Source organism: Scatophagus argus, chromosome 5 (genome assembly GCF_020382885.2).
Source record: "Scatophagus argus isolate fScaArg1 chromosome 5, fScaArg1.pri, whole genome shotgun sequence".
Lineage (NCBI taxonomy): Eukaryota > Metazoa > Chordata > Actinopteri > Scatophagidae > Scatophagus > Scatophagus argus.
In genome coordinates this window covers 4,585,937-4,599,277 of record NC_058497.1, presented here as the reverse complement: position 1 = coordinate 4,599,277, position 13,341 = coordinate 4,585,937, and the positions used below count along the sequence as shown (strand labels likewise).

Sequence of the window (13,341 nt, the reverse complement as noted above, 5' to 3'; positions counted from 1 at the left end):
TGACAGCTATTGGCAGGGGAAGATGGAAACCACACGGATGCACTCTATCTCCTCCTCTCTCACACACACACACACACACAGATATGTCAGTGCACATCATGTACACACTACAGCACAGTGTAAAACTGGGGCTAAGTGCTCTGGAGGCAGTGTTGAATGCAGTGTATGTGCAAGTCACACATGCAGCAGTGGATGCTCACACCTCTGGACAAAAAAATAATGCCAAAGGATGAAGAACAAACAGTGACAAAGATAAGAAGAGGGGGATTTTCTTCTCTTGGGGCGCCTACGCAGAGTTACGCATGGGGATGTGCTTTTATCTGAGAGAAGAGATGAGGGGTGGGGGGGGTTTGCCCCATCCATCTCTCCACCAGCTTCCTTCCAAGAGCCCATGGTCTCATTCACAGCCATGGAGGAGCCCTCAGGCTAAGGCAGGATAAAATAAGACATGCCTCAGCGCGCTAGCAACTGTTGCAGGCTGAATTATCCATGTTAGGTGACTCACGCAGGCTACCCTGAAGTAACACCTTCAGAAGTTACAGTGAGCGCAGCTCCTGAATAATATCTGAATTTATGGTGCAGTCAAGGCAAATGGGAACACCTGTCACAACGACCAGATGGGCAAAAACAGTGAGTCACTGTTTGAGTTTATCTGAACTTTCTAACAACTTTAATGGTGAATCAAACTTACATTCATTTTGGCACCAGTATTTGTTAAAAAAAAACAAAAAAAAAAAACTTTTTACACATTTCTCATATGAAGTTATTTAAAAAATATTTTAAAGTTGTTATTAAAGCTTGAAACAGATGGTTCACTTCTGTTTTCTTTTATTGTTTTTGAAACGAATATCACATTCCCCCTGTCCATATGTATCTGTTAAAGTAGAAAGTGGCCAAACAAGACTCACCCAATGACGGCAAAGGCAGGAAGCTCCTGGAGGTCAAAGGGAAAGTCCAGCCGGAAACGTGTTTTAAAAAGAGCTGTGATGGTCTCTGGAGAAAGACAAAGTACAACACAGTGAGGAAAGAAAACAAGGAACTGCCAAAAACAATAACCTAAAATGAAATATTGATAACATTTTAATAATGCACACATGATGTGAGGCCTTGTGGATCTTTTGTTTATCACTTATGGTTACAGACTCTCTCCACATCTCAACATTCGGATTTTGAGTGAAATTAATTTGTTAAAAAAAAGATAAACTTAACTGATTTTTCAACTTTTTCTCTGATGTCATGACAGCCCTACCTGTGCTTTTTGTGCTATGCCAAAAAATCAACACGTCTGCTGTCACACAAGACTTTCAGCTTCCGTGTGAGCTTGCTGAGACAGACGTGTGTCTGTGCAACATTACAAAGTACATCAGTCATACATTTTGTCATCATCAGCTTTATTTTAAGATTTGTGAGTTCCGCCCATGCCAGAGACCTTAAAAATATGAGTTTAGGTTAAGTTGAAACACCTTCCTTGCATGAATGCAAAGAGAAAAAAGGAGCCATCTTTACATCAGGTTGCTGTGCTGTTAAATTCTGTAGGCAGAGAACACTTTGGTATTTGTGCATCGTCTACATTTTCACTCCTCGCAATTCAAAAAATCTACAGTACATTCTGATGAAATGTAAAGAACTTAAGAACCCAGCATGGTGCCACTTTACTCAGTAACATTTTCTAACTGCACTTCCCAACAATATACAGAATTTGACTTTAAGTCCACCATACCCTCATCTCTGTTCCAAACAGCCAGCACTCTGAAGATGAAGGCACTGAAGGTAGCAGCAAAGAAACCTCTCCAATAGTTCCTCACCGCAAAGAACGTGGATGTTACTTCAATACTGAACAACACACCTGGAACACACACACACACACACATATATATATATTGCATGCTATTTATTATTGAACGAATGAACTGGAGTCGTTTGGGCTGTTGTGTACCACACATGACGAAGCAGCCTGCTCACAAAAGCCTGGGTCACGCACCACTAACACAAAAAGACCTGAGTAATGTAGTCACAATGGTGTTCTTGTTCAAGACACACAATGTATAAACATATGACATAAAAATAAAATGTGAATTCACAGGACCTTAAATAAGTGAAATTGACATTTCTGGACATGCAGGATTCCTGTGAGTCTCATCTGTTGGTGCGAGTCTTTATTTTTGAAACCAAAATGACATGACGACAGCGTACGTGTACTGACAGACTCCCCTCAGCTACTGTCCTCCAACTCAGTATTAGCTGGACAATGTCATGACTGAATGAAGACAAGCCAACAAAATGGTGTCACTCACACGAACTCACCCTGCGTGATCTGTCCTAGCTGGTACTACAGCCCTAAATTTAACATGAGATGATATTAGGTGTAGAGAAAGAGATACTGCCTTCACTGTAATATTCCTACTGTGTGTTACTGCACAGTGTATGGTTGATATTATAGTTGATACAACAGGTGTTAAATATCACACACCTCCCGACATACAGTATGTTACAGTATACTTCTCTCTGAAGACTCACCTCCTATAGGGGCAGCAAAACAGCAGCCCACTCCCACAGCACAGGCTGCAGCCAGCATCTCGATGTTTCTCGACTCATTCTGAAAGAGAAACACGCATCCGGTTCCATTTCAGTCGGCAGATCGCATGAAAAAAAATCAAAAGATGGAACTACTGATAAATATGACTTCAAGACCACGTGGATGTTCAGAACAAAGCTATCTGATCACATTAAAAAAAAGGTGGTGAAGCTACCAAAAGGAAAACAAACACAAAAAGAAAGAAAAAGTGAATGAAGTAGCTTCACGTTTTAAAAGCACTTCAGCAATGTCTGTAACTGCACAGAACATACAAAGACCATCTATAATTGTCTGTCTTTAAGAGAATAGTAAAAAGGATCTGATCTGTGAAGAGTAAGACAGACATAAGAATCAATGAAAAAAAAAAACAGGAGTGAATGACTCAAAGCCAGAGGACCATGGTGCACCCTGGGAAATGTTTTTTGACATGTCTGGCCTTACTTACCTTCATTCCTATGAGACTGGTTTCCTTCAAGCAGCATGGTAGCGATAAAAGATATTAGACTATATATATATATATATGTGTGTGTGTGTGTGTGACTCTCATTTTGACTGCGCACTCAGTGGTTTATCCTGGTCTTACAAATTTACAGTGTGGAACTCTGATTAGCATGCTGTGCTGCATTGCACACACACACACACACACACACACACACACACACACACACACACACACGATGGTCACAGAGCAATATAAAGGGGTGCTAAAGAAAGATACTGCAAATACAGCTTACACTGCAAAGCATGTTAATCTTGAATGAATGTTTTAAAAAATGCCAGTCAGCTGGAATATTTTCACATCTTCCGAGTTTAAATCACTCCTTCCAAGAATTTTGTTGAAAATTTTCATGACCGTAAAGGGAAAGAACACTCACATTCCTTTTCTGGAAAGTTTTTGTGATTTCACAGCTGGTTCAGTCATTACAAATACACCCTGTGCAGCTAAAAGTTATATAGGACTACCTATTTTGTGGCAAAGTTTTATTATAAGTTTAATTAAAGGCAAGAATTTAACACTGCAGAGCTTAAAGTCCCGTGTTATCTCTAATCAGCAGGTGAAAGCACAAAAGATGCTAAAACCGGAGCTAAAGCAAGTGATCATCAAGTTTTTCCTTTTGCCTTTCATGACCAAATTCAAATTCATTCAAATTACATCACTGACATGAAAATTGTCTGAATTTTTGAATATTTGCTCTTGCATTAGGCCCAAAGTTTCCAAAGATACCAACTATATCAGACTGTCCACTGGGGTCATGTGTCTAAAGTTTTACACAAGACTACTAGAGCATTTCCATATGACGGGATATGGGTCATGTTAAAAACATGTAAAGAAGCCGATACAGAATAGACACAATATGATGTGATAATTTAAAAAAACAAAGAAGGGGAAACCAAAAGGGAAAATTTTTGAAGGGATAAAACATACTCCACTGACTGGATCCCAGAATAAATATTTAGCTATTTTATGCAGTCTGAATCAACCTGACTTCGACAGTGGGGAAGAAGGGACATATGGAACATGCTGGGAAATGAATCACAGAATTACCTTAGTCCAGGGCTCCTTCAGAAAACATGGGAGTAAGAGACAAAGTTAAGCTACTCAGAAAAACGAATAACACTTGTTTAGTTATTATTTTTTACTGCCAACACTCACTTTATGTGCATTACTGTAAGATGTAAGAAATTTCAATCTGATTTCCAACTTCATTAACATACTCTCCGGTGTTTCTGCATCAAAATTTAATTAACTGACACTCATCGATCTGATAAAGACATGTTTTTGATGACATGAAAACATGATCCTGCATCTGCTTTTCTCAAACTGGTATTAAAAAAACGGCACTCTGCACATGTATGTGGAGTACACATGTGGAGTGAAACACAGCTCGCTGAAACAAAAAGCTGGATTTTACAGCCCACACGCTACATTAACATACTGTACTTCAAACTCTGAAGAGGACCAGATAGTGCTGCAGAGGGACACTTCACACACACACACACACACACACACACACACACACACACACACACACACACACACACACACACACACACACACACACACACACATACTCTGAGCATTAATATGCAATAAAATGCAGCACAACACTCTAGGGGGAGGGCTGAATGGAAAAGAGTAACAGGGGTGTTACAGAGAGGAGATGATGATGATGATGATGATGATGATGAAAACTGAAGAGAGAGATAAAGAGGTCGACAATGCAGATGGAAATATTAAAAACTGACATACTGAAGAGGGAAAAACATTTACAGTGTGAGCTAAATGTCTACACAGATGTACAGTGGTTTCAACTGAAAGAAAACAGTGACTTCCTACAGACAAGCTAAAGCTGACTGAATATTCCAACCATTTAACTTCAGCTGAAGCAAAACTTGACTAAGTGGATGTCAGATTCTCATATGTTTCTACACATTATCACCGCTGAAGACCATTTGTCCATCTGACATGTCTCACATTGTCTCAGCAATTTCCAAGACATAAATTGCAGTTTTTTTCCTCCATCCACCCTTCCTCTGGTGGATGGACATAAAGGTTAAGAAAATCCACATCCATCAGGGTCTTCAGTTAAAGTGCCTGTAGCTGCCCTAAAGTGAAGCCAGAACATCTCTAGCTAGTGGCAGCTAGTAGTACTGGTCATAAACTCCTCCTCATGTTGGCAGAGGGGACATGGGAGAATCATGGGGACCAGCCTCCTGGAGATCACCTCTGTCTACACCAGCCACTGATTGAGGAGTGTGCACAATAAGGTGTGGGACCCAGCACGCCCTGCACATCACTTGTTTCACTTGCTGCCCTCAGGAAGAAGATACAGGTCCATCCGAGCCGGGACCAGCAGACTGAGCCACAGCCTGTACCCCCAGGCAGTGAGGCTACTAAATGAGCACTTAACCCACTCTTTACCCCCCACACTACATCTTCCCCACAACTACAATAACTGAAAACTGGACTTTGGATTGCTGCAGCACTCATCCCACACCACAGTTCCCTCCATAATTCCAATCACTCTGCCTCCCTCCATCCCCCCTCCTGTTATCTTCATTAAAACTGTTAATATATTTATATTGCTATGCCAGTTTGGATGATGCCTGAATAGTGCACATCAAATAAAATTTTCCCAAAGATGGTTTCTATCATTTTAGGTAGTTCTTATCATGCAAATAAATGTTGAAATTGTCATTGTTCTGATAAGCCTAGCTTAAGGGGATGCTTTAAAAAGGGGGTGAAAGCTGGGTCAGACAGGTGTATGGACAGGAACTCAATACAGCGGCTCCCCCACCCGATCACTACTGCCTAGTGTAGACACACCATCCATCTTTATATATATCAAAGGTAATACTCCCTCACCAGCTGACGATCAGTCATCCAAATAATGGCTGGTTAAATGGCCAAATATGATAATCAAATATTCACCATTGATTATATGTTATTATTTTCATGTACATGTGTATTTTTGATAATATATGTTTTAATGTAATTTATGAATCTCACATTCAAGGCTGTATGCGTTGTATCCGGTCGCTAGAAAAAGTTTTGGGGGCAATAAGATTAAATTAATAATTTCTTCTTTTCCTTTGCTTACTTCTGAACAACAGCAACCTGCTATTTGTTTGGCTGAACTATTCTGCTCTTGATATAAAGTATTATTTCCCCAGGACATTGTGTTGTAACCAGTACATTACAGCACATGGACAAAAGTTTGAGGACACACTGGCCACCTACTTGTGTGTACTTACTGGGGCTGTGAATCATCTTGGCTCCTTTAAATGGAAGTGGAAATGTTACAGCATACAGTGACATTTTCTACAGCAGCTTGTGACGGGCTCTCCTCTGTTTCAACGCATCTACAAAGAGTTTGGTGTAGAAGAACTTGGCTGGTTTGCGTTGAGCCCTGACCTTCAAATCAAACTACATTTGTGTTCAAGTAACAACCTCATGTGCTTAAAGTGACTATGACTCTGGAGCACCATGGAAATCAAGTGACATTACTGTAGAGAGACTCTTGATTTGAGGTCTGAATCCCGGTCTGGGCCCTTCTATGTGGAGTTTGCATGTTCTCCCTGTGCCTGCGTGGGTTTTCTCTTGGTTCTCCGGCTTCCTCCCACAATACCAAAAACATGCACATTAGGTTAACTGGCTACTCTACGTTGCCCGTAGGTGTGAGTGTGTGCTTGAGTGGTTGTCTGTCTTTGTGTGTCAGCCCAGCGATTGTCTGTAACCAGTCCAGGGTGTACCCCCCCTCTCCCTTACAGTCAGCTGGGGTTAGGCTCCAGGCCCCCCGCGACCCTGACAGGTAAGCGGTATAGAAAATGGATGGATGGAATTGCTAGGAACACAAGCATGGGTTAAAATACTCAATCAAAATGCAGGTGTCTACATACTTTTGCCATGCAAATTTTGCAAAGATAATGTTTACAATAAATTACAGTAGTATAGTTTAAACTGCTCCTCCAGATCAAATCTGCATCAAGATGTCATTTTTGGCAAAGTTGACAACTTTAGAATTTCTTCCTTTAGTTTAAGACTATATTGTGGATGCGGAAGCTCTGGCACCAACAACCCTCTCTGTCTCACTGCCCTCTGTACTCTTTCCAAATGTCATCTTACTGCCATTTCGCCCCCTAGGAGAGGTGCTTACATCTTCAGAAAAGAGACAAATGAGAGTCAAGCTTTTCTCTGCCTTCCTAAAGCTCCCGGATTCCTATCCCAATGGAGAGAGAAGACGGAGAAGAAGAAAAAAAGAGGACATGATGAACAAGAAAATGATTTTGTTTTCCCTTTTTCCTGCTCAATCTGCATCTTTTCCATCTTTCTCTTCCTTTTTCCAATTGAAATTTCCATCTCTATCTGCCTGCATCTCTCTCTGGGCAAAGTTGATTTTGAAGATGAAAAAGATCCAGTTTGCTGACAAATAACAGACTGATTAAACATTTATAACATGGGTTATTGCTAGTTGCTGACTTTAGATGGGATGAATGAAATTAAGTAAACAGAAATTTTCATGTCTGCGTGCACAGCTACTCTTCCACTTTTTTAATTGAACCAATCTTAGTCTTTTGTCAGGTGTTGAATCCACAGTCTTATTTTGTCTCAGCTCTGAGGCATCAACAGAACACATCCAAACACACAGATGTATACTGTAAAGCACAATACTGAAGCATCAGACTGCAGCTCTCAACTGTCACAGAAAACATCAGTGTTGGAAATGATTTCCTACCCTTGTCTTCCTTCTCATTTATTCTCTATTCTCCTTCTTCCCTAGCCTTTAATTCACTTGTGTCTTCATCGTTCATTTTTCAGGCTTCTTTCTCTCTCTTTCCCCTCTCAATCTCCCTCACACCTGTGGAAAAAAGGTCAGATATTTCCCTTTGCCACATGTTCCTTGTGGCCTCTGAAATCACCTGCCTTAGTATTTGTTTTATCTCATCTGCTCATATTTTCTCTTACATGCACATTCTGTGAACACTGCTTGTAAATATAACTGGCTTCTGATCATCAAGGAATTGATGTCACTTGAGCTGTTCTGAATGAAAGCTTTAACTTCTTCATTGATTTTGTTCACTCTCACTGCTCTTGTTGAGCAACTTTCAGAGAAAAAGCTACCTACTCAGCACCACACAGCACACAGACACAGTTAAAGAGCCCAGCTAAAGAGCCAGATACTTCCCTCAGGAGTTGGTAGAGACAAAATCAGAGCTAAAAAGAGTGAACACTAGACTTACATTTGGCAGAAGCACAGATGAAATGAATAAAGATACTCTGAAACTGCTGGATGTGTAAATAACTGCTAAAAACACATCAACTTAAAAGGCGTTGATATGTCAATTTTGAGTTCACCACTTATTTCGTTTGTCGAACTCAAAGAGACAAACGATAAGAAGAAGAAAAAAAAAATACATAGCTTTACAGAGCAACCAGTCTGGCAAATTAAAAAATCTTTTAGTGCTTTCTGCAGAATAACAAACAAGACTAATAAGACAGGGCAGCCCATGTATAGTCTAAGAAGCTGTGTGTTGAGGATTAAAATATATATATATATATATATACCGGTGTCCATGGCTGAAGTACCCTTGAGCAAGGTACCTAACCCCCACTGCTCCCCGGGCGCTGCACGCGGTCGCCCACTGCCCCGGGTTTGCTGTGTGTGTGTGCACGTCACTTGGGTGGGTTAAATGCAGAGCACGAATTTCATTGGAGTGAGTTCCCTCCAATGACGAAATATGTCACTTTCATCTTTTTTCATCTTTCATATATATATATATATAGTTTCTTACATGGTGCATGGCATGTACAAATCTGCAAAATAAGGGGAGGAAAAATGCATAATAGATATCCTGTGACATACAGTCACATCAGTTTAGCAGTTGGACAAAATGGAGATAGAATGAAAGGGAAGAGGAAGGAAGGAAGGGAAATGACATGAAAAAAAATATATATAAATATATAAAAGACTGACCTCATAGATTCCTCCAAACAGAGACATGAACTTGCTGAGGAGAGCAGCACACAAACTGGCAATGTGTACAAACGGACCCTGACACAAAGAAAAGACAACATAATACACAGGTGCACAGTTAATGTTTGTCGTGCTTCACACAAGATCGTAAGCATAAAAACTCTTTGAAAACACATCAACAACAACAAAGAGTGCAGTAAATTTTAAAATTCGGAAGAACTAACGGGAAAAGTGGGAGCATCATGTCGGAAAAGTGAAGCTCAACTTAAAGCAAGGCTTTTAGAGGCTTGCACTGAATCCAAACCATGGATGCTGCTGCAGCAGGATGAAGCCCAAAGGGTCTGAGAGGTGTGTGTGTGTGTGTGTGTGTGCACATGTGAGGAGAAAACATATTTTCCTTAAAGTATGTCTTCAGGCTATGCAGTCTTTTGGGGGATACCATACTTACCTGAAAGTTTTTGTGGATTTTTTTTTCTAAAAAGAACTGTGTATAATGTAGGGTAGATTATGGTTTCTCACTCACATACACATTAATGAGTGCAAAAAACATAAACAACATCTGCAGAAGTAGGCTTGGGATCCTAAAAGTTCCATAAAAAAACACTCTGCTCCCTTTGGGTTTAGCAAAGGACTTAACTCTACACGCCTTTTGTAACCTTTTTTTTTTTTTTAAATTGTGTCACACTCATTGCTTTTGACCTGACGCTCAGTACATCGGTCCATTGTGTTCCATTTACGTAATTCATGCCGCAGGGATGTAGGGAACTGGAATGCGAATGAGCCAGAGAGGGTTATGCTGCACTGGCATGTATGATGGTTTTGTATGTATGCTCTGTCTCTAGGTGTAGTGCAGTTGATGTAAAAACCATTTTACAAGCTGTTCTGCCAGTGTTCCCACACTCTACTGTGACCTACAAGGGTTTTTGATGAGTGGAAATGATTTGAACTGAAGCTATAAACAGCTGATGTTCTGTACCAGTACTGAAGGTTTATTTTGGATGTTGTGTAAGCTGGCATTCAAACCAAATGGCAGCTTGGTGCCAGTCTGAATTCTGTGTTTTCTCACAAAGATTCAATAATGTGAATCAACTGTGTTAGCAAACAACATAACTGTTGTGGGTCAGAAATTGAGTTTTATTTACATTAATAACTTATAAAGAAGCGAAGTTGGATTCACACACTTACTTGCATTCACACACAAAAACATGAAAGCATATATAATGGTCATGGTATGTGGATCGGCTCGGAGTTATCCAGGACTTATCCTGCTTTTCTTCAAACAAGTTCACTGTATGAAGCTTGAGAGTGGGCTCTGTGTGTGTGTGTGTGTGTGTGTGTTACCTCCTTGCCCAGGGGCATGCCGCTGCCCAGAGCACAGGTGAGCCCGATGACTTTGGCCACAAAAGTTTTGAAGGTGAGGTATTCCTTTAGCACAACTCCTCTCAGGATGGTCTTCATCTCTGGAATACCCGAACCTGCAGGGGAGCAGAGCAGCCGTGTACAGCTAAAAAGAAACTTAAAAAGAAACCTAACACATTGACCACCTGACCTTCGAGAAGAATTCACCAACAAAAACAAAGACGGAACAATTACATCATAACCTTAAAGACTTTAAGACAGCAGTAGTCTAAGTTCTTGGAATCTGTGTCTTACTATCTCAAGGTGACAACAAGAGGGTTTGTATAGTTTTTATACAGATTTTGCAGCCTTGCAAATAGCGAGGCTTCTTGTTTACTTTCCAGTTATTTTGTGTGCAAATATCCTTTACATTTTGAAAGGACGGGCATCTAGAAAACAGAGGCTCACACAAAAAAGACAGACATAAGTGATCATATGCAAACAACCAACTGACTCCTTGCCTACAGTTGCCTGTGAAGTATCGATTTATAATGTAATGGGTTTTCATTTTACGGGCACTGCAGAGTTTTATGAAAGTGTTGAGAGTGTTAAGAACATTTCCAGCAGATTCAGGCTTTTTTTTTCCACAGTAAGCTGAACTAAACAACAACAAGCCAGAGGACTGTGTCCCACCCACTGCACTGTCTCAAACAGTGATGTTGTGATGTGAGGAGTGGCAAAGAAAAGCAGGTGTGTCTCCATGATAGGAGAGGAAACCTCAGATTCTCAGGAGCACAACCATCTCTTTAGCCTCTGATACTTAGAGTGACAGTAAAGTCTCTGCAGCAGAAATGACTTCAGGCACCTTTCGAAGTACTGCACCGAGTTCAGACAAATCTAACCTGAATTTTAAAGTGCACTACAGCTTTGAAATGCATACAGAAGTTGAGGAGGATTTTCTCCTTCCCTCATCTGCTCCTGAAGCAAAGAAGGCCTCTGGGGAAGAACAGGAGAATTACAGTGTCGTTCTAGTGTTATACAGTAGCAACTACTATTTACACACAGGAGCTCATTACATCACAGGGAGGCACTAACAGGCTAGTTCAAGTGGCAGAAAGCTGAAAAAAGGAAATTAGAGGAGCTATTGGGTTTAATTTCATTCATTTACAGATAGGAGATGAAGAACGAAAACTGAATGGATTTACAGCTGGTATAGAGATTTTACCGTGTCTAATGACCCGCTGTGGGTGAGCACTCTCTGCCAGTAGGAGGAGGAGTCAGGAGGGAGTAGGCTATACTGTGACTTCAATAGTTATAGAAATAATCCTGAAGTTTTAACTCAGGGCTTTACACACACTTCAGCAAACATATATGGGCTATGACACGCGGTACAAACCACACCTGACAGAACACAACCTTGGTGATATTTGTTATTTCAGACATCACTGTTTATCAAGGATCTTTACAGCAGAATGGTGCCTCAACAATGACTCAATGAACTGCTTTTGTTTCATCTAATTCCCAATTGCCATGTCATAGGTCAGGTGGACCATAATTCGCTGCATGTCAGTACGTATAACAAAAGAAAACATGTAAGATTTGAAACAATCAGTGATGAGAACCTTTGGTGCGAAGGTGATATTTCATCATATCATCATTTCTCATAAAGAAAGTCAAGACAGGGTCATTTTTTGTTTTGACTCTCCCGTACAGTTGTTCGAATATTACTTACACCCCAAAGGTTCTCACCTCTCAAAATTAAAATACACTTAATATCACACTGAAAACTGTTAAAAAGATCTCTTTTGTACTCGCCATTCTGTTGTCCCTTTTTGAAGTGTGTTTAGTGTTCCTACGTTATATATGTATCCCAGTGCGAGTGTGTGTTGTCATACCAACAGCCTGAGGGGCGAGAATCTGGGTGAAGCCAGCAGAGAAGGTGATGAGGACAACAGGATAGGTGACCCAGGCCAGATACTGCAGAAACACGTTACTGTCCAGACCACCGTACATCCATTTCTGCGCTGTGGACGGACACAGACAGACAATACACACACACACACACAAAGAAAAGAAAAAAAAAACAGGAAGATATATAAACTACTACTGCAACACCCATGCAGTGGACATATATTGTACACCACGTCTTCAAACATTTCCCATTTTGAATTCCATCATCATTTCAAGATGTCTGCTTTTCTCTTCCTTAGATTTAAACTTTCACACACAGATCCTTCGTCCATATCATCTTCTCCCACTGTCTCCTGTATCCACCTTGCAGGTAGCCTTCCATCCATCCCTCCTGCCATCCTCAATTTTGTCTTTTTGTTTACAATTCCTTTGGCTTCTGCTTCCTGTATACCTTTCGCTGTTTTGGCAGATTTGTATAAAACTAGACTTGCAAGCAAGTATAAGTGGGTCCAAGTACACCTCTCACAAAGCTCCAATAAAAGTGTTTCAGCAGGGTTTTTAGGTACCAGGATCTGATCTAGCCCTGGACCACCCATACATTGTGAAATCACATGTCTTTCCAACAGTGTTCAAATCCAGCAATATCTGTATTAAAAGGTAATGGTGTGTTTCATTGAGTTTCCTGTCAGTGGAATTATACATCAAAAAAATGTAAATTATTAAGCATATGTATGCCTTTTATGTTTTGTCTGAACTCACTTTTCCTGGTTTTATTTTGTACAAGACCTTAAAGCATTTTGACAGAAATCTATTTCCTTTCATTAACAAATAATGACCCTTGCATCTTTTTCCCCCTTCATACTGTCTAACCTTCTTTCCCTTCCTCCCTGCATGGATCCATCCCACCTGTGCATCATATCAGAAAGAACACCTCGAAAACCAGTTCATCCCTTACCTCTGGAATCACCTGTGTTTGCCTGCTCCATGTTTGTCAATACTAACACTAAACCTGTAGGTACAAAATCCAATACCTCCCTCTCT

The 13,341-nt window shown here is 40.5% G+C and overlaps 1 protein-coding gene across 3 annotated transcripts in view; it reads right to left on the bottom strand.

Moving 5' to 3' along the window:
* clcn2c (chloride channel 2c) overlaps nucleotides 1–13,341 on the bottom strand; it is a 135,652-nt gene that overhangs the window by 58,152 nt on the left and 64,159 nt on the right. For all 3 annotated transcript variants that reach the window (XM_046388449.1, XM_046388451.1, XM_046388452.1), the window contains exons 4-9: nucleotides 12,285–12,413; nucleotides 10,393–10,526; nucleotides 9,052–9,129; nucleotides 2,518–2,596; nucleotides 1,721–1,846; nucleotides 909–993 (exon numbers count right to left, since the gene is read on the bottom strand). In XM_046388449.1, coding sequence (XP_046244405.1) covers nucleotides 909–993; nucleotides 1,721–1,846; nucleotides 2,518–2,596; nucleotides 9,052–9,129; nucleotides 10,393–10,526; nucleotides 12,285–12,413 — 631 coding nt within the window. The remainder of the gene's footprint in view (nucleotides 1–908; nucleotides 994–1,720; nucleotides 1,847–2,517; nucleotides 2,597–9,051; nucleotides 9,130–10,392; nucleotides 10,527–12,284; nucleotides 12,414–13,341) is intronic.